General features: G+C 47.0%; 2 protein-coding genes and 1 long non-coding RNA gene across 6 annotated transcripts; 1 reads left to right on the top strand and 2 right to left on the bottom strand.

The window, feature by feature from the left end:
• Positions 1 to 3: 3 nt before the first annotated feature.
• On the bottom strand, positions 4 to 7,111 carry RPE65 (retinoid isomerohydrolase RPE65). 2 transcript variants are annotated; one of them, XM_014891094.2, is made up of 14 exons: positions 7,038 to 7,111; positions 6,408 to 6,490; positions 5,966 to 6,116; positions 5,583 to 5,690; positions 5,350 to 5,491; positions 4,601 to 4,748; positions 4,267 to 4,348; positions 3,937 to 4,069; positions 3,691 to 3,830; positions 2,714 to 2,843; positions 1,763 to 1,877; positions 1,573 to 1,667; positions 1,376 to 1,487; positions 4 to 922 (listed from the first exon to the last, which is right to left on the bottom strand). In XM_014891094.2, the coding sequence occupies exons 1-14, from the start codon at positions 7,046 to 7,048 to the stop codon at positions 771 to 773; spliced, it is 1,602 nt and encodes a 533-aa protein (XP_014746580.1). In that variant the 5' UTR covers positions 7,049 to 7,111; the 3' UTR covers positions 4 to 770. The 2 variants fall into 2 exon arrangements, with proteins under 2 accessions (XP_014746580.1, XP_088025716.1); XM_088169590.1 differs by lacking the exon at positions 4 to 922 and having other exon boundaries at positions 1,372 to 1,487; positions 1,788 to 1,877.
• LOC148222757 (uncharacterized) lies at positions 938 to 12,066 on the top strand. The gene is made up of 3 exons (XR_015805294.1): positions 938 to 1,163; positions 10,187 to 11,559; positions 11,656 to 12,066. It is a non-coding gene; the product is annotated as an uncharacterized LOC148222757 (long non-coding RNA).
• DEPDC1 (DEP domain containing 1) lies at positions 8,850 to 20,407 on the bottom strand. Of its 3 annotated transcripts, XM_088169586.1 has the most exons (12): positions 20,271 to 20,407; positions 19,261 to 19,526; positions 17,148 to 17,289; positions 16,342 to 16,460; positions 15,851 to 15,981; positions 15,373 to 15,420; positions 14,512 to 14,652; positions 13,229 to 14,044; positions 12,530 to 12,702; positions 11,702 to 11,878; positions 11,324 to 11,509; positions 8,850 to 9,567 (listed from the first exon to the last, which is right to left on the bottom strand). In XM_088169586.1, the coding sequence occupies exons 1-12, from the start codon at positions 20,340 to 20,342 to the stop codon at positions 9,427 to 9,429; spliced, it is 2,412 nt and encodes an 803-aa protein (XP_088025712.1). In that variant the 5' UTR covers positions 20,343 to 20,407; the 3' UTR covers positions 8,850 to 9,426. The 3 variants fall into 3 exon arrangements, with proteins under 3 accessions (XP_088025712.1, XP_088025713.1, XP_014746581.2); XM_088169587.1 differs by lacking the exon at positions 13,229 to 14,044 and having other exon boundaries at positions 20,271 to 20,392; XM_014891095.2 differs by lacking the exon at positions 20,271 to 20,407 and having other exon boundaries at positions 19,261 to 19,856.
• Between the last annotated feature and the right edge of the window lie 276 nt (positions 20,408 to 20,683).

Below are 20,683 nucleotides of genomic sequence, written 5' to 3'. Positions count from 1 at the left end.
AGATTTTAAATCTGCTGGCAGAAAGTTTTTATTTTCAACAATAGCCTCTTTTAACATCAGCTGAAAGTTTATTTTAGGAGAAGGAAGGATTAAGCTGAACATCTGTAGCACTCTAAGGAAGCAAAGTCAGCCCAAGGGGTAACAATTGCTTGATTTTTTTCATGTCCATTTTTAACATGAAATCCAGAAATCAAGGAACTGCACTTGGACAAAAGAAAGGGAAAAGAGCAAACACACGAGGGAAGGTGTGCAGTTTGCAGCCTGGGTGAAGGACAAAACTCTACCTGGCACCCTCTTGGTTTTCCCAAAGCAGCTGAGGAGAAGCTCCACTCTTGAGGATTACTCTGAGGATACTACAGCAATGATGTTTAAATCCCAAATCCTTCAGCATAGGCTAAAAATTCTCAGCCATGTAACAGAGCACAGCCTGTTGTACACAATGTTACCACATGTAAAAGTGTGGAGGTTACTCTCTGCTTTTTCAGCTTCTTTCACTCTGCTGCAGCTACAAAGTTTAATTTTGCATAAACAGAACCTCTCCACCACCCCAAACTTGGGGTTTCACTAGAAATGATACCAAAGGGTGCATTTAAAAAATACCTGATTAACCATTTGGAAGAATCACTGACAAGACTGAACTGCTTGATCTTGAGTTTTTAGCAGCCCCACAAATGCAAAGGGGGCTGTGGAAGGAGTTTGGGTCACCTGTAAACGGAGACTGCACCTTTTGGGAGCTGGAAGAAGCCCGGGCCAGGTGTTGCTGTGTGTGCTCACGCTCTCTTGAAGAGCCCATGGAATGTCACAGGAATGTTCACCTCCACCTCGGCCCTGGCCACCTCGCTCATGTCTTTGGCGCTGAGGATGAGGAGGAAGGCGGGCTTGGGCCCCGCCCCCGGGCTGACCACGATGCTCAGCACCACCCCTGCAAGGTGAGAACACGATGGGTGTGCCCAGGTGCGTGTGGGCTGGGCGAGGTGAGAGCAGCCCTGGCACTCGGGCCACCAGAAATCCCGGGAGTGTCATCGATGCTGAGGGACACAGCACAGGCTGCCCAGGGAAGCTGTGGCTGCCCTAGCCCTGGAAGTGTCCAAGGCAAGTTTCAAGGCTTGAAGCAACCTGGGATAGTGGAAAGTGTCCATGCCCATGGCAGGGGATGGAACAGGGTGAGTTTGAAGGTTTCTCCCAACCCAAAAATGTCATTAATCAAGTTTTAGTTTTCCTATGTTTCCTCAGAAGTTTCCCTCCTCTGTTAGCACCTGTCCCATCTCATCTGGGAGCTGCCTGCAGGCTCTGCCCTGCCCAGCTGTGGCACAGCCCTGCAGCCAGCCTGGCCCAGCCCAGTCCCAATGCCAATGTCACCAATCCCCCAAATTACCATCATCTTCCTCCAGTGCATCCGGGTGGGAAACAAAGATCGGCTCTGACGGGTACGCATCCGGCTCCTGCCACACCCAGGTCTCCTTGGTTTTAACATTCAGCTTGCACAGCTAAAGGTGGGGACAACAAAAAAGCCCACAGAGCTCAGAAGTAATTCCTTGTTGTCCCCAAATTCCCCCATTGGCTGATAGTTACCCTGTCTGGGACAAAGTGGTTCAGCCCCAGCCCGTAGGTGTACGTGTACGGCTTCCCACCGTACTTCCTGTAGTTGATCTGGGGGAATTCAAAGGCTGCAAGGAAAAAGAAATACATGAATGCTGAGGGTCAGTGGTGTGCAGGCAGCACCTGGCTGCTGTGATCTGGGGGAGCTGGGGTGTCCTTGTACCATGACGTGGCCCTGAGAAAATCACCTCTGGCTCCAGCCAGATTGTCTCGTCACTGCGCAGCGTCGCCGTGGCTGTGGTGTAGGGCAGGGTGACCAGGTTCTTCCCTGTGTCAGCCTGTGACAAAGAGAAAGAAATACCCAAGAGATTGGAGAGAAGTTTTAGTTTATTTGCACAGAACTGTAGCAAACAGCACCGAGCAGGGAAGGCTCTCAGAGCCTCAGTGAGTGGCAGGAGGTGACTGCTGCCATGTGCTTGGCAGTGCTGCAAGAGCTGTCCTGTTCCTCAGCCTAAACACAACCTCCCTCCCTCCTGAAGGCATTCTGAGATTTCATTAAGCTCTGCCACGTGGGCTTGCACTTCTCACTTGATCCACAGCCCAGTGAGCTCTGTGAGAGGCTGGGCTGTCCAGCATCCCCTGCAGCCCTGAGCCCACCCGCCAGCCACCACGAGCAGGGTCATGGAAAGGAACCCAGCAGCTGCCAACCACAGAGCTCTGTCTGTGCCAGGCTGGCAGCTCCAGGGACCTCACACGAGGGCTGGAAGATTTAACCACACGTGCTTGGGCTGTGGCTGCTCACTTCTGTGCTGTGAGCAGATCCAGATTAACTGCTGCCCCACAGGCTCTGCCATGAATGGTAACATATAGGGGCATCAAAGAGTTTAAATTGGAAGGGACCTTAAAGCTCATCTCGTTTACCTCACCATGGGCAGCACACCTTCCACTAAACCAATTGTTCAAAGCTCCATCCAGCCCAAGCTTAGACATTTGCAGGGATGGGACAGCCACAACCTCTTTTGGCAACCATATAAATAAACCAGAAAAACATTGACCTAAAGCTAAAGAAAATACAAAATCTCTCTGAAGGCCCATACTTCAAGTTTGCCCTCTTGATGAGAAGATTGAATTGGAAGCAGATGGGGCTGGCAGGGAGGGCAGCAGAGCCCAGTACCTTGTCGATGCTCAGGGGCAGGACGTATCTGCGGGCCTCGGGCTGCGGCGCCTTCTCCGCCTGCCGCTTCACCTCGTCCCAGTTGGCCCGAAGGTTGGCCAGGTACAGGTAATTGTAAACAAACTCAAACCTGCACCAAACAGCATCACACACACACACACACAAACACAGCTGGGCTTGGCAAGTGTGGGGGAAGCATAAGGGTTTTTTGCCTAAAATTCACTGAGGTGTAGAATGGTTTGGGTTGGGAGGGGTCTCAATGTTTATCTCAGCTCCTGTCATGGGCAGGGACACTTCCACTATCCCAGGGTGCTCCAAGCCTGGCCTTGGACACATGCAGGGGCAAAACAGAGTGACACAAGCCCCAGTCCAGGTCCTCAGCAGAGCTGAGCTGTGTGTGCACTCCAGTCTCTGTCAGGAAAACCCAGCATGGGACACCAAGACAAGCATGGGAGGGGGCTTGGAGCAACCTGGGATAGTGGGAGGTGTCCCTGCCCGTGGCAGGGGGTGGCACAAGATGAGTTTTATGGTCTCTTCCAACCCAAAGCAGTCTGGAATTCTGTGATTCTGTGCCAAGATCAGCTCAGCTCAGGGTGTCCTGGGTATGCAGCCAACACAGGGTTGAGCTTCATCATTTCAGTGCAACATTTCTGTGTTTACATGAAGAGCAGCATTCGAGCCTCGTGCACACCCTGCTCATTGCAGCCCCAGGAGCCAGAATAGCATCAACCCTTCACCAGTCACTAACATTTCTTAAAGATAAAAGTAAATAAAAGATAAAAATATTTTTTTCCTGGGAAATGAAAGTCAAGTGCACCTCTGGAGACCTCAATGCTGTACAGTCTACATGTCACCACATGCTAAATATTAAATGGGTTGGTGGAAGTGCCAGAGGCCCCAGCAGGGATGTGCCAGGGCAGGGAGTGCTGTGTGTGGTGCAAGGGGCAGCTGTGATGCCCAGGGAACCTTGGCCTCACCCCTTCCAGGTGCACAGGTCCACGATGAGGAACCCATTGTCCTCGTAGGTGTTGATGTGGTGGAAGAGGTTGAAGGCCGAGGTGCGGTACTTGAGGTTGAGGAGCCTGCCTTTCTTCTTCTCTGCCACGTGGAGCCACACCTGCAAACCACCCAGCAGCTCAGGGAAATGGAGGAGAAGCCAATGGACCTCCCAGGCCAGGTCTGGCTGCCCAGCCCAGCCCAGTTTGGGATGAGCCCATGCTTACCCCCATGGTCTCGTTGGACTCGAAGCAGTCCATGTAGTTGGCTCCCCAAAGGCTCCAGGAGGAGAGGAACTTGAGGAGGTTGATTTTCACTGGTGTCTCCACAAACACAATGTAGTTTGGGGTCAGCCCAAAGCTGTTGGGAAAGGCAGAGGAGCACAGCAGGCTCACCAGGGTCAGTTTGGATAAAAACCATGGAGTTGCTCATCTTAAACACATAGATCATTGCTCAAAATGACCCTGATTTTGGTTAATCACATAATTTTCATTGCTGATTATGTATGAGAACTTGTCCCTGGTTCCAGCTGACCTGCTGACCCCATGGAATGTTACCTGTGGACATAGGAGGGCTTAAACCTGTCACTGCAGGGGAACTGCACCACCACCTCCGACTTGTTCATGGGGTCTTCCTTGTCTGGAATGGGACAGGGGAGAGGTTATGGAGGTCTCACCCACACTTACAGCACCTAGCCAGCAAATTCCTGCCTTTAACACAAAATTCATCATTTAGAAGCCACCTGGAAGTGGTTTAAATACAACATTAAAAAAAAAAATCTAGAGGAGCTTGGAAAAAAACGAAGTCAATGACAAAATTAATTTAAAGGATAAAGAAATGATTCATAAGGGGAAAAGTTTCCCAGCTGGCTCAGAGGTGGGATTGACTGACCTGCCTGCAGAGGAGGAATCCTGATGATGTTGTAGGCCAGGGCAAAGTTTTTCCCAAAGCAATTCCCGATGTTGTAAACGGTGCCATCGTTCTCAATGTGGGGATGAGCTGTTGCCCCATTGACAGACACATATTTACAGAGATCCACCTGGAGAACAGCAGGGACACAGTCAGGAGCTTTCCCTGGCAGCAGCTGGGATGGCACAAGCTCTGCAAGCTGTTGTGAGTCAATCCAGCCTTGCTCTGCATGTGGGAAGTTCCTCTCCAAGTCTGCAGCTGAGCTCTGATTTGCAAACTCCAACCCAAACTTGAAGATGCTCCAGGGGCTGGAGCCCCACCTGCCTTGGGAGAGCTGGGGGTGTTCAGCCTGGAGAAGGGAAAGTTCAGGGGGGACCCTTCCAGTGCCTAAAGGGAATCCAGGAGAGCTGGAGAGGGGCTTGGAATAAGGGATGGAGGGACAGGAGGGCAGGGATAGATGGAATTTTGGGAAGAATATCTGTGAGGGTGGGGAGACCCAGCACAGGGTGCCCAGAGAAGCTGTGGCTGCCCCTGAATGATCCCTGGCAGTGCCCAAGGCCAGGCTGGACAGGGCTTGGAGCAGCCTGGGACAGTGGAAGTGTCCCTGCCATGGCAGGGGTGGCACTGGATGAGATTTAAGATCCCTGCCAACCCAACTCGTTCTGTGACTGCATGATTTTAATTTCAGTTTTACTCCTCCACCCCTCTATCAGCCCAGAACAAAGACCCACCTGCTTGATGGTCTCCAGGGTGTCTGGGTTAATCCTGGTGATGAAGTTGGTCTCAGTACAGGCATAGTAATCCTCACCCACGGGGTAAACATTCACCAGGGCATTATCTGTCACCTCCACACCTTTGAAGTAGGAGAAAAACCTGAGCAGAGAAAACCAACAGGCAGTCAGGGGCTCCTGAGGAGCAGAAAGTCTGTGGGACATCCCAGCAATGTGTGCACCACCCCAGGGACCTGGAGAAGATGTTCTTGCAGGGGTCTGGGTAGGCGTAGGTGCCAAACTCCGTTATCACGATCCTCTTCTCTGTCATGGCTCGCACGTAGGCGTCAGTCCTGATAAACCTGGAAGGGCCAGGAGGACAAAGCCTGTCACAGGTGACACCAGGCTGTGCAATAAATACAAATATTCCTTTGGTGAATCTCAGGAGAGCTCTGGGAGCTCCCAGCAACCTCACATTGCATCTGGAGCTGGGTTTAATGATATCACTGCTAGAGCTCTCCCAATAACCACATGGAGTCCCAATAACCAGTGTGTCCCACAGGCACAGCCTGTTCCCAGCATCCAGACCAGCAAATCCTTCCTTATTTGTTCCTTTTTCTTGGGAAACTGGCAGTACCTTCGGTGGTAGGTGACATGTCCCTCCTTGAAGTCGAACTTGTGGAGCAGTGCCTGGCCATCGAAGAGGTGGTAGAAGGGCTCTGAGCCCACCTCAAACAAGCCAGGACCACATCTCAGGAGGCTTCCTCGGAGCCAGGTGGGAATCCTGCCTGTGGGAGAGGCAGCACTGGGATGGGCACAGCAAGAAAATCAAATCTTCAACTCATTTTCTAATTGGTGTTTAAATACACGAGTTCTTTGAGCTCTGATTTCTTCACCTCCACACCTGCTATGGACCAAGACATTCAGTATTGAAATGTCTGAAGAGTTCCCCACCCAGTCTGACCTTTCTGTAGCCCAGATCAGCAGCCCTGTGAGCTCCTTGTGAAGCCTCTGAGCCCTGGGAGCCCCCGAGCTGCAGGAACAAAGGGGAGCAGAAGGAGATGAGGCCCCAGACCAACCTGTGACATGGGCAGTCACTGGAGAGGACAATTCCTCCACGGTCTCAAAGAGCTTCTTGTAGCCTCCAGCAGGATGCTCCACCCTGCAAGGGCACAGCAGAGTGAGCCCAGAGCAGGGGCAGAGCTGGGAGCCCCCCCAGGGAGGGGTGGATCTGGATGGAATGATCCATGACTTGCAAAGAACTAAAGGGAGGAAGGAGAAGCACCTTTCCATGGGGAAAGGCTCTGAGGTTCCAAACAGCTACTGAGAGCTGTCCTGAGCACGAGGAGGGACAGGGACACCGAGGGGACAGCCCACACTGCAGCCCAACACACCCAAATCATCAGAAAGCAAAATCCAGCTTGTATCTCCCAGCTCTTGGAAAAGTTTTTTTTTTTTTATTTTTTTTTTTAAGCAAAGATTTATTTGTTCCAATTGTATCTGCTGCAGAGCCCATGAAGACACAGCAGGCATCCTCTGGAACCTGGAGGTGAGCCCGTTCCCCCAGAGCAGAACCACACTTTGGGATGTGGCAGCATGGACACATGGACACCTCCCCACTTCTCCTCCCCTCCAATCCCTGCTGGCCCCCAGCCCCACTGCTCCATCTGGGATGTGCTCCCACAGAGAGGAGCTTCAGGAATACTCACTGGCTGTACATCCTGAGAGAGCCTGCAGAGCCAAGCACAGAGTCAGAGCTGTGCTGGGTATTTATGGGGAGCTGAGCCCTGCCCAGGGCAGCCCCTTCCCAAAACAGCCCCCACCAATGAGAGCACCCTGGGAACAGAGCCGGCTTTCAGCACCAAAATCCTCCCCGGGCTTTGGGAGCTTTTGTCCTGCTGTTTACACAAAAAGGGGCTTTCAGTGTTTTTCTGAGTCCTAAATTCTTCCCAAGCAGAAGTGATTACAAAGAAAAAAAAAAAACCAAAAAACCCAGGGAGGAGTGAAACGGAGCTGGAGCCGTGCCAGGAGCACTCGGCTCTGCAGGGACTGTCCAGAGCCTCACCCATGAGTGATGTGACACTGGGGACACCAAGAGAGGAGAAAATGCCAAACACCAAGGAATGTCCTGAGCTGGAAGGACTCACAGGATCATGGATCCAGCTCCTGCCCTGCACAGACCCCCAACATTCCCACCCTGGGCATCCCTGGCTGTCCAAACGCTCCTGGAGCTGCTCTGGCAGCCTCAGGGCCATTCCCTGCGGATCTGGGCAGTGCCCAGCACCCTCTGGGGGAAGAAACCTTCCCCAAAATCCAACCTGAGCCTCCCCTGGCACAGCTCCAGCCATTCCCTGGAATCCTGTCCCTGTCACAGGAACAGGGATTGGAGCTGCAGCCCCCTGAGGTCTCCCCTCAGACTCATCATTAGGAAGCACCTCTAGTAGGAGTCACCAGGGATCCAAATTGGGGTGGAAGAACAAGAGACATTAAAGAGCCCCTGATCCCTCTGCTGCTGCAGCCAGCACGTGAGGGTTGGCTTCGTGCCCTGCTTTTGTTTGTTTGCTCCCTCTTTCAAGGCAGTGTTTCCACTTGGACAAGAGTTCATTTAAGGCTTCTCACAGAAAAAAAAAAAAAAAAATCAAAAATCAAGATACTGCACTGAGATCTTGATTGAGGCCTCCCATTAACCCTTAAACCTTAATTAGAATTTCTCTATTTATTCTCATTTTGGTTAAGTTCTGTCAAAAACCTTAGAAGGGAACATTAAATAACCTGGATCAAGAACTGGGAATAATGAGGGCAGGCCTTTGAAAGCCAAATCCTGGGAAATGTGAGCTTCTCACCTAATAAGTTACTTAACTGGAACACCACATAAACAAAGCATTTATGCAACATGGAATGGGGTAGGAAGCATTGGAAGCAAATTCAGGCAGGTGCTGAGTGTTGGAGGTGGTTGGTTCCAGATGTTTGGTTGGTTCCAGATGTTCTGGGGAAGCAACAGCTGCCCCCTGCCCTGAAAGCACAAAGTTCCCCACAGGACATTGAGGCATCATTAATACAGGGTAAAATGAGGCTGATTTGGGTTTCTCATTTATAAAATCTCTTTTTAAAAAAGGAGTAAAATGGTATTTTTCAGGCTCAGGAGCACAGAGGTACCATGGAATTCCTGGCTGGGAGGGGGGGAAGGCCCTGGCACAGCCTGGGACAGTGGGAGGTGTCCCTGCCATGGCAGGGGTGGCACTGGGTGGGATTTAAGGTCCCACCCAACCCAAACTACTCTGGGATTTCAGAACCATGCAGTAGATTAATTATTATCAATTATACTTCCCCAAAAATATTCCTGCAGATTTAAAATCCTGTGGGGAAATTTTAATATTATAATTAATAATCAAATCCCTAACTCTGGAAAAACTAAGGAAAAATCAGTGTATGCTGTTCTCACTTCATGCATCATCCAGCATTCCTGTTTTGAGAATCACACCAACACATCCAAAATGAATTTCCCATGAAAACATCAGAAATACACTTCAAGTCTTTTAATATAAATAAATATCAAAAAGTTGATGAGAGTTTTTACAGATGATATGAACAGAAGCATTTATAGTGAGATAATCATTTATTTATGGTCAGTTGGCTCTCCTGGTCCTCATAGAAGCTCCTTTGTTTAAAAACAAACATTTTGAGAATAGAAAAGGCACTTAAAAGTCACAACACATACACATGTAAAAACTACAATAAATGGCACAAATTCCTCACCAGACATTTAAAGGTTATAACAAGAGGCAGGTCATTAGTTTCCCATTAAAAAAAACATATATAAATTTTTGGTTGACAACAGCTTTATATGTACTTTCACATTTTCCTACTCTGATATATTGGAATAATTTGTAAACAGATAAATATTTTTCTTTTAGAAGTTATTCTAAAATATCTGGGGGGGAAAAAAAAAAAAAAAAAGGTATTTTGGCACCTTCCAGCACAGTGTCCATGTAAACATTTCCTCCTTGTACAGCACAGCCACCACCAAAATCCTGCAGCAAATCCTTTGGTGAATCCCTCAGACTTCCAGCAGGGAGAAATGGCTCAGGTGTGTTGGAATCAATACCTGAGGCTGCGAAATTTGGGTTTCCTGAGGCTCAGCATGGGCTGTTTGATGGTGGGTTTGTTCTCCAGGAGCACTGCTTCTGACTCTGTTGTGGGGAATCTGCTCCCATAGATGTGGGGATATTCCTTCTGAAACTGCAGCACACACAGACACCCATGACAGCAAAATTCCAGACCCCACAAAAAATTCCAGCTGTGCCAGAGCATGCTCCATGCCTGTCGTGCCTGCAGGAATTCCTTTATCCAGGAATTCCCTGGATAAATGTGTTTTACCCAACAGGGAGCCAAGATTGAGCCTGTTTTGGAAGGGCTCTCCCAGGAAAGCTTACACTGATTCCAGGAAAATGAAAATACCTGGAATCAGAGCAGTGATTTGGACATTTTGCCTGTTTGCCAAGCAAAGCTTTAGGAAGGGATGAAAAATTGTAAATACACCTGAACACGAGCCAAACCTTTCCACTGATGGATTCAAACCACCTTTGGAACTTCTGGTGTTGACACAATTGGGACCTTACCCTCTAGAAAGGGCAGTGCCATGAATTTGGCTTTTCCCAAGAATTCCCATGGAGAGGAACATGTCCAGCAGGCCCAGTGCAGTGCCCACCCCTGTGCTGGCACTGCTGAGGCACCTCCAGTCCTGGCATCATTTTTGGGTCCCCATTTCCTTCCTCCCCCCTTTGCCCTGCTGCTGTCAATCATTTCTTACTCTGAGCCTTAATTAACTGTAATTAACCATTCTTCTTTACATTTTCAGGAGTTTTGATGGTCTTGAACCAAACCAGACTCAATTTGAGAGGGCCCAGGAAAGTTTCCACAACACACATGGAAGTCAGAGCTGCAGGAGGGGCACCAAAGCCAAGTGTGGCTGCCCTGAAAAAGCTGCTTGTTCAAATGGGAGTCACAAGACTTGCTTAGGAGATTCCAGGACAAGTACAAAACTATTCCATTGGGCAGAAAGACTTGCCAAAGGAAAGAAAAACCCTCCAGGATTAAATCCTGCCAGAACTGCTGTGTTTTAGCTTTACTATTAGGCAAGTTGTTGGTAGGCCAGAGAAATGCAAGATAATCTTGAGCACTGTAAATGTTACAAAACACAAAGGCAAGGCCATCAAAAGAATGTTTGAGGATTCTCAACAGAGAGAGTTTGGTCTCTTAAGGCCAAAAATTATTGCTTTTAACACCCACTGAATTTAACCCCACCTATGGCACCTTAATGGAGACTTGGAATCCAGGCTGCAATTCCATCAGGAACCACTGAATGGAGAGCAGGAGCTCCAGCAGAACGGTTTGATCCTGGTTTTACACCCTTGTTTGCTCACCACTGCTGCCAGTCAAAGGCTGGATTATTATGGGGTGGTTTGGATTGGAAGGGACCTTAAATCCCATCTCATTCCACCCCTGCCATGGCAGGGACACCTCCCACTGTCCCAGGCTGCTCCAGCCCCAATGTCCAACCTGGCCTTGGGCACTGCCAGGGATCCAGGAACAGCCACAGCTGCTCTGGGCACCCTGTGCCAGGAATTCCCAATTCCCAAATCCCATCCAGCCCTGCTCTCTGGCAGTGGGATCCATTCCCTGTGTGCTGTCCCTCCCTGCCTTGTCCCCAGTCCCTCCCCAGCTCTCCTGGAGCCCCTTCAGGCCCTGCCAGGGGCTCTGAGCTCTCCCTGGATCCTTCTCCTCTCCAGGTGAGCACTCCCAGCTCTCCCAGCCTGGCTCCAGAGGATGCAGCATTAAAAACCATCTTTGAAATCCCAAGCAGAGCACATGGAGCACTCAAAAGCTCTTGAGCACAAACATTTCTCAGCACATTCTGCTCCTTTCCTGCCCCAGGCTCTGGTGCCTGAGCCCTTCCCTCACAAAGGCACTGCAGAAGCAGATGAAATAAACTCACCTGTTTTAACTTTTTCTTTTTGTCCTTCACAGAGAGGTTTTTATCCTTGATGATGTTCTCCAGGAGCTCTGCCACTGCAGCCTGGGAGGTGGAGACCTTTTGTTCTTCAAACTCCTGAGGAGTGATTTGCTTGCAGTAGGAATATGTTGGCAAGATGGCACAAATTTCTTCTTTTTCCTGTTTGCACTGAAAGAAGAAGGGTTCTGCATGCACTCAACTGATTCTGTACTATTTGAGTAAGTACCTAATAACCACCCACAAGCTGCAAAACGTTATCATTAATATCTATACATTCATAATCCTGGGTTTATTTGCATTTTCCCAATTTTCAGAAGTAACAATTAACCAATGAATTTGAACTGCTCTCATGGCACCAACCTGAGCCATCTTCATGTACTCCAGGTGATCCCTCACAGCAACCTGCAGGTAGGTTGGGACCTGGAATATTTCCTGCTGATGGTCCATCAGGAAGGAAACCAAACGTGTGGAGAGGAGCTCATCCAGATCCTCCTCCTCTGCAGAGCGCAGGACACAGCGGGAGAACGTCTGGATCAGCTGCAAAAGTTCAGCACAGCTTCAGTGGATAAAACTTAAATAAATTTAAATTATAAATTTATTTCCCTCCTCTCCACTCTACACAGTGGTACAAATCTTCCAATACCAACTTCCAAGTGTGGGGACACAAGGAGGAAAAGTCATTGTTGTTCTCTCACGTGAATTAAAGTAATTTCTTTGGAATTGAACAGCACTTCAATTAAAAATTTATATTGGGAAAAGGTAGTAGCAGAAAAAGGCTTAACCTATAGAAAAATGAACATCTTCACAGAACTGTAGAACAGAATCCTGGAATGGTTTGGGTTGGGGCAGGGACAGCCTGGCCTTGGACATTCCAGGGATCCAGGGGCAGCCACAGCTGCTCTGGGCACCAGTGCCAGGGCCTCCCCTCCCTCTGAATAAAGAATTTCTTCCTACTTCTAATCTAAACCTAAATCTTCAATTGGTCATTTTGAGACAAGGAAGGTGATTAAAACCTGCAGAGCCAGCCCTAATGCACACCAAGAGCCAGGTTTAAACTGAAATGAGCTGGGCTTTAAACCTCCCAACCCAAAACCAGTCTGAGATTGTAAACGGCAGCTGGGTGAGAATTCAGACTGAGGAATCTGCTTTTTTTTTTTTTTTTTTAAGAAGAGTTTTTCCTTCTCTTACCAAGGACCTGGTGCCCATGGCATGGTGCAGCCGTGGCATGTCCACATTGCCACTGATCCTGGCCATCATCCTCAGCAGCAGCTGCAGTTTCCTGCGCTGTGGGGGTGGCAGCAGCAAACAGCAGATCTGCAGGGCTTCCACTGCAATTCTTTCCAGGTGAGGTTGCAGCACATCTGCAAGTTAACCACAAAGACAGCTGGCTTTAAGATTTGAACCACTTCCAGCAGATTTTAACCTCAGTACTGCAGATTTCTTATTTTTCAGTGTGATTATTTATGTTTCACAGAAATCACAGAAGAGATTGTTTGTGTGGTCATCTTCAACTTCCTTCCTTATGGTGCAATTAGGACCACAATACAATTAAGGAATGACACTAATTATTCCCAGAAGTATTCCCAGAAAAGAATGATTTGCAGAATAGAAGAAGACATTTCCAACAGGCAGGTGTGTGCAGGTTTCCTGCCCCCACCACTTACCAATTACTGACACAGCAAGCTCACACTCCAAATAACACATTACTGTTTGTTAGCAGAGCTACAGCCCTTTAAACATGGCAGGCAGCAGATTTCCTTTAAAAACCCCACAAATCCATGCTCTGTGCCTATCCACAAAGCTAGCAAGAGTGGCAGAGGTTGAGGGAAGCAGGGATTAGTGAGGCCACACAACAAGGCAGTACAACATGCTGCACAGAGCCCTTACTTGTGCCAGGCAGCACACAGGGGGAGGGGGGGACAGAGCCTTCTGACACTTCTGTGCTGCTCCTGCAGAGCCTCTTTGTGGTGCTGATGGCACAGCCCTCAGTCCTGCTGGCCACACAGGGGCTGCCTTTTCCTTGTCCCCAGGGCTGCACTGTGATCTCAGCTCTGGGTCTGTTGATGGCACTGCAGCTCCTGGAGCTCCTCCTGCCCAGCAGGCTCAGTGTTCCCTTGGCTCCATCAGCCCACAGCTCCTCTCCCCAGGGAGATGGGGCAGACACTCTCCTGGGGCCATGGCTCTGGGTTTCACCTGAGCTATCCCAGCCCAGCTCCACCCCTGAGCTCACTCTCTGCTCCTCCAGCAGTTCTGCACTTCTCCTGATGGTGCTCACAGCACCTCCCCCGAGGGGGGCCCATCCTCTTTTATGACACACACTTGAAGCAGCAGCTCCAATTCTTTCCAAGGAGTAACACCTTGTCCTAACTGCTCCAGGTGGCTCTTGGCCATTCCTGAATCCTGCAAGATTCTGGCAGCTCCCTCCCATCAGGTTCCCAGCACTCCCTTGCTGTCGTGGCAGTTTGTGCTGCTGCCATTTCTTTCCATGTTGGTTTTGGGCTTCCAGCTCTTCTGAGGAAAACCTGGAAGCTTCTCCTTCCTCCTTCTCATCAGGCTCTTTGAGGAGCAGGCTTAGGAGAAGACACTCAGTGGACTTGAAAGAGTTCAAGTGAAGAGTTTTTGAAGGCTGAGGGTCACATTTCTCCTCTTGGACAGAACGTTTTCCACTGCCCAGACCAGGAATTTGGATGTAGCCACACATAACTATCAGGAAATGAAAGAGATGTTAAAGATGCAAGTGGTATGAAAATGAACCAGTTCAGAGAACTCCTAACTGGGCAGACAGACAACAAAGCTAAGATATTAATTAAGATATTAATTAAGAAGACTTTAGTTCAGTCCCAAAGCAATTTAACAAGGTCATTGCAACCAACATGCAAGAACAAAGCCAGGTAACACTGCAATAGTGAGGAGCAGGCAGAGCAAGCACATCTTTTGAAGTTTTTGTTATTGAATATTTAGAATGTGAGCTGAAACAGCAATTTAAATGGGAAATCATGAGGCAGAACTACATTTTAATTGGCACTAATACAGACTGGAGCAGTGATGATCCTCCTCAGACTGGAGCTCCCACACAGATCAGGGGATCAAGCTCTGCTTTGAATCACACATTTGTCCCCCAGCTGATCTGAACTTAGAGCTCCCCTGACTGTTTCTGAGTTCATACATACCTAAGATATTAACAAAGAGATCATAGTATTCAAAAGTAAGCAATGGCTCAGGAAGACTGAGAAAATAATCAGCAACTGTTCTGAACACATCCCTCTCAAAGCCACTGTAGGTGCCTTGGCTCATGTCATTGTTCCTGGGCCCTGAAAAGAGGGGAAGAAAGGCAATTCACACCAAAAATCCACAATCCCTTAATAAAAGAAGTTTCTGAACATCAACCTAAATTTATTCTTGTTTCACAAGCAAAGAATCCTATCAGCAATCGCAAATATTGTATTTGGCACAATTTGAGAGCAAAAGCAGTGTAAGAGGTTCCAGGCAGCCACTGAAGAGCTGGGCTCAGTTCTGTTCCACACCAAGAAAATAAATAAAGAAAAATTCATCTGTGGTCTTTATAGGTTCCTCAGCAAAATAATAACCAAGCCTTAGTATGTCCCTTCATTTCCAAAGCACAGTGGTCCCAGTTCTCCCACAAGGAATTCAAGCTCCTTGAGCAAAAGGAAGCTCAGGACATGGAAAAGAAAACTCATTATCACTGGTTTCATTTGAGAGGCACTCATCTAATTCATTTATAGTTGATTGTTTACAAACCAAAGAAAATTGATCTCCCCAGTTTAATATCAAGTGTAGGAAATGTTTTGGTCCAGCTAAAAGCCAGAGGCTGGAAAAGCAAAGTCCCTTTCACTCCTGAAAAACTGCATGAGAGGAATCCAGCCTCAGGTTTTACCCAGATTCTGAACAAACATCACAGCTGATTTCACACACACAAAATAAATATCAAAAAAACAAAAATAAACCAAAAAAATCTCCCTTTCAACTCTCAAAAGGGGTTTCTGCAACTCAAAAGCTCCTCAGTGACTTACAGTAGGCCAAGCACTTCATGGCTGACAGCACCCAGTGAGGGAGGTCTTCTGAAATCCAAACAGATAAAAGCATCATTTAGACATGAGCCCAAATAATTAACAACTAATAATGGCTCACACGTATTTGATAACACTTAAAGTACAAAAAGATTACATTTAAAACTGGTTTTAAATATTGCTACACGTGTAATTTTGATAGGATAAAGGGGAATAACTGCAAGCTGAAGGTGGGCAGGGTTAGGTGGGATATTGGGATGGAATTCCCAAATTTGCTTTGGCTCCCCCTGGATCCCTGGAGTGTCCCAGGCCAGGCTGGAGCAGCCTGGGATAGGGGAAATGTCCCTGCCATGGCAGGGCTGGGCTGGGATTTAAGGTCCCTGAGCTGTGCTGTGGTTTGGGGGGGGGAAAAGTGCAAACACCAGACTGTGAAACAGATGAATTCTTATTTCTAAATGACGAATTTTTAAGCAAACATCACCTGCTTTGTCCTGCAGGATCACCACGCCGTGCCTGCTGGTGTTGCTCATGTTGTACATGACAAAGTCAGGGATGATCTGGGCTGGCTGCAGAACCTCCTCCAACGAGGGCACTCCCAAAATTGTTTGCAAACTGGGGGACAAAGAGAGCAGAGATTTGCAAGGGATGAAGGAAAAGAAGATCTTTCCATATCTATTCAAAAACTCTTGGAGAGCTGAAATGCTGTTTGGTAAATTCTCTCTTTCCCTGGGACAAACAGAAAAAAAAAATCAGCAAGGAAGAGCACAAAAAAAAAAAATACATTTCAGCACCAGCACAGGATCAGAAATTCCTGAAATGCAACAACACAATGCTAATAAACAGATTAGAAAACTTGTGTAAACAACAGAAAAAAAATATTCAACTTAAAACATAGTTTGAAAAATTAAAAACAAATTGCCAAAGCTTGCTTCCCACTGAATGAGAAGGTGCTGGGTGTAATTCCTCACTTACTGGATCCTGATGATATTTCTCCATGTTTCTTGCACATCTTCCTGGGTTATTTCCCTCCTTTGCAGGTTGTCTCCCTTCTTTTCTTCTGTTACATCAGATTTTGGCCTTGCTAAGTTTTCCTGAAAAATGAGTGGTTTGTACTGTAAGATAAGTGAGCTTCTTAAGGCAATTAAAAATTAGAGGAAATTGGAATTAAAAGAACAGGGCATTCTGTGGAACATGAAATTCCACATGAGCCAGGGAGTAACCTGCAGCCTCAGCAATGAAATGGAAGCACACAAGTAAAAAGAAATGAAAAAAAAATCCCAATCAATCCAAAAATCAGCAGTTTAAAAGGTAAAAACACCTCAAATCCAGATGTATTAATATGTGAATTTTCTTCCTTTAAGACTGGAACTTAAATTCAGAATTTATGCACACAAATCTCAGCTGAATCAAGGGCCACACACACATTCCATTGTCTCCAAAAAGATGACCGATTAAATGATTTTTTTATTATTTCTCCCTCAAAGATAAATTAAATTTCAACAAGGCCATATTGTGCAGATCATTTCTAGGACTTCACCTTCCAGCCCTCCCAATACTTTAAAATCCCTTAGCAGGGATAATTCTGCACTGAGACAAAACAAACAAAACACAATAAAACCCCTTCTCATATGAATTTATTTCTTAATATTTCTCAATTCCTTTAAGTCCAAACTATTTTTTATTAAGGGAAGATGCCACAAGAGAGCAGTGCCACTGATTTTTAAAGAATAAAGACAATACAAGACAAATGCAATGCTGTAAAGAACAGAAATTATTACCAGGGACTGCAGGACCTCCTGTTTTTTCAAAGCCTTCTTGGATGAACTGGGCAGTTTGAAAAGTTTTCCTTTGTCTCCAGAGTTTTCCAAGTTCTCCCTTGGTGGGCTTGGTAAAGGTTTGACTGGAGATGTTGGAGGAAATCTGTAATGAATGGGAGAGATGTGAAATACATTCAGAATTAATCTGTAATTAAAGAAATGACAAAACAAAACCTCTGATTCCACACCAGTGTGACTCTGAGATTGACTTAAAAAAAAAAAAAAGGAAAACACTGAATATTTTTAATTTATGATATGATAAATTAGCTTTGGGCTGTTTGATGCCAAAGTCAAGCTGGAGATGTTGGCACAGCCTGAGCCCAGAACGTGACAAGTGAGGGCCATTGAATTTCAGAGCTCTGATTCTCACTCAGAATTTGTTTAAAAGCTCCAAGAGAAGCAAACCCAGCAGGCAGCTCCTACAAAACACTCCTGGCTTCCCTCCAAAGCACTGCAGTGCACTTTGTGTTCCAGCAAAAACCTCAGACAGACAAAAGTATGAATGTTCTAAGCATGTGTTACTGGCTTTTTGTAAATATCCAAATGAATGTTATATGTATAATGTTGGAAAACTTTGCTGTATGAATATAGGTCCTTTTAGTTCTGCAACTAAAAAAGCTTAGGAATTTAATTAGTAATATAATAAATATTTTTTTATAGTAGTGTAATAAATAATACTGTAATAAATATAGTAATAGTGTAATAAATATATAGCAGTGTAAAAAATATTTTTTTTTACTATAACATGGTGATGTAAAAAGCTTTTGTTCACGTAACTAACTCAAAGAATGGTAAAAAGATAATCAGGAAATTCTTCATATTCTTGGATTATCCAATCTGGATGAAGACAGGGGTGAGAGCACCAAAACTCCAGGGAAGGGATTTATTGATCTCTGTTATCAGGGAGGGCACCGACAAGAAGGAGCCACAAGGGAAAAAATAATAAACAAAGTAAAAATGTTGATGTACAAGCTGAGGGGAGTGATTTTGAATAATTCATGAAGGTTTATGAATATGCAACAGGCTGATACATTTAAATAAGCGTTTTCTTAATTAAGGTGTGCTCTTGGCTGAATGCAAAGCACTTTTGCTTTATTGCCTCTTATTGTCTTTTATTAAACTTTTGCTTTATTATCTTTTATTAAACTTGTTAAAAATCTACCAAGAAACTGAACCTCGTTTTTTTCACGTGAATTGTTTATTAATTTATTATTATACTAACATATTGCTATATATATAATATATAACCATATATTATACATTATAGTTATATATAGCATATATATATATGGTATTTCTAAGTGTGTATATATATATATATATATATGGTATTTCTAAGTGTGTGTATATATATATATATATGGTATTTCTAAGTGTATATATATATATGGTATTTCTAAGTGTATATATATATATATATGGTATTTCTAAGTATATATATATATATATGGTATTTCTAAGTGTATATATATATATATGGTATTTCTAAGTGTATATATATATATGGTATTTCTAAGTGTATATATATATATATATGGTATTTCTAAGTGTATATATATATATATATGGTATTTCTAAGTGTATATATATATATGGTATTTCTAAGTGTATATATATATATATATGGTATTTCTAAGTGTATATATATGGTATTTCTAAGTGTATATATATGGTATTTCTAAGTGTATATATATATATATATGGTATTTCTAAGTGTATATATATATATGGTATTTCTAAGTGTATATATATATATATATGGTATTTCTAAGTATATATATATATATATGGTATTTCTAAGTGTATATATATATATGGTATTTCTAAGTGTATATATATATATATATGGTATTTCTAAGTGTATATATATGGTATTTCTAAGTGTATATATATGGTATTTCTAAGTGTATATATATGGTATTTCTAAGTGTATATATATATATATGGTATTTCTAATTATATATTTATATAATAGTTATAAGTGTATATATGGTATTTATAAGCACACCTCCACAGTGTTTATAAATGCACGCACCCATCATTCATTCGCGGAACCGTTTCCATCCCACCCTACCTGTAGAGGGCGCCGTTGTCCTCCAGCTCCTCCCCTCCCCACCTGCCCTTGATGTCCTCGATGACGTGGTTCTTGAGGAACTTGCGCAGCAGCTGCACCGTTTGCTGCCGGCTGACGTCGGGCCCGAAGCTGCGGTGCCCGCGGAGCACGGGGTGCAGCCAGTCCGCGGCCTCGGCCGCCGTGAAGCAGCTGCCGTGCGTGCGGAGCCGCTGCCGGTGCCGCCGCAGCGGCATCCCCGCTCGGAAGTACCGGGTCAGCTCGTTCCACTGCGGGGACACGGACACGGTTATCGCGATCGGGCCGCTGACCGGCGGCGGTGTCGGGATAGAGGGTGGCTCTGAGTGCACGCGTGTCGCGACAGAAGGGTGGAAATAGAGCGGGACAGAGGGAGGTCTCCAGGTACCCCCACGTACAATATCGGGGTGTGCCAGGGTCAGCCAATGTCGCGACACAGGGCAGAGGGGTGCCAGGGCACCCATATATCATGGCACAGGGTGTCCCCGAGCAGCCAATGTCGCGACAGAGGGCAGGGCGTCCCAGGGCTCCCCCATGTGGCGATAGCGGGCAGGGCGTCCCCGGGCACCGGAATAGGGGGAAAACGGGCACGGGACAGAAGAGCTCCAGGCACCCACATGTCGTGACAGGGAGCGGGGGATCCCAGAGCACCCACGTGTCGCGACAGGGAGCGGGGCATCCCAGAGCACCCACGTGTCGCGACAGGGAGCGGGGCATCCCAGAGCACCCACGTGTCGCGACAGGGAGCGGGCATGGCACATCCCCAAGCGCATCTCTGTCGTGACAGCAGTCCCGAGGGGCAGAGCCACCTCCCGTCCCCCAGCGCTCCAGCAGCCGCGTCCCCACTCCCGCTCGGCCCCACTCGGTGCTCACCGGTCTCGTAGCTGGGTACGGCCCAAGCCCCGCTCCCGGTCCCGCTCGGTGCTCACCAGTCTCATAGCTCGGTACGGCCCAAGCCCTGGTCCCGGTCCCGCCCAACCCCGTTCGGTGCTCACCAGCCTCGTGGCCCGGTACGGCCCAAGCCCCGGTTCCAGCGCTGGTCCCGGTCCCGGTCCCGGTCCGGCCATGGCGGCCCCTCAGCCGGGGAGAGCAGCGCCCCCTACCGGCTCCGCCGCGCGCACAACGGCCGCAGCCGCAGCTCCGCCGTTCAAATCCGCCGGCGGCCGCTGATTGGCCGAGACAGGCGCAAGTGCGCGTGACGTCACGCGTTGGGCCGGGCTGAGGGGACGCTGCAGGCCGCGGGTTCGAATCCCGCTCCGAGCACCTTCACAGGCGTTAATTACGGTTAATTAACCGTAATTGCAGAAATTCATTAATCCCAGCTCGTCACTTAACAGTCATTAATGTGCTGGGACAGCTGGCCCCACCTCATGTCAGAGCTGCTCCTGAGGTGCAGGGGTAGCACTGG

The sequence above is a fragment of the Sturnus vulgaris genome, chromosome 9, assembly GCF_052056855.1.
Source record: "Sturnus vulgaris isolate bStuVul1 chromosome 9, bStuVul1.hap1, whole genome shotgun sequence".
Classification (NCBI taxonomy): Eukaryota; Metazoa; Chordata; class Aves; order Passeriformes; family Sturnidae; genus Sturnus; species Sturnus vulgaris.
Note: the sequence above shows the minus strand (reverse complement) of the source record. Positions and strands in the feature narration are given on the sequence as shown.

Coding starts and splice junctions, on each gene's coding strand:
- RPE65 (XM_014891094.2), bottom strand. Junction 6,117..6,407: donor AGTGACTGCCCATGTCACAG/GTTGGTCTGGGG, acceptor CCTCTCCCACAG/GCAGGATTCCCACCTGGCTC. Junction 3,831..3,936: donor AGTCCAACGAGACCATGGGG/GTAAGCATGGGC, acceptor GGTGGTTTGCAG/GTGTGGCTCCACGTGGCAGA.
- DEPDC1 (XM_014891095.2), bottom strand. CDS start 19,739: ATGGGTGCCCTGGCACCCCTCTGCCCTGTGTCGCGACATTGGCTGACC. Junction 15,421..15,850: donor GATCCTGCAGGACAAAGCAG/GTGATGTTTGCT, acceptor TTTGGATTTCAG/AAGACCTCCCTCACTGGGTG. Junction 14,653..15,372: donor CATGAAGTGCTTGGCCTACT/GTAAGTCACTGA, acceptor CCCTCTTTTCAG/GGCCCAGGAACAATGACATG.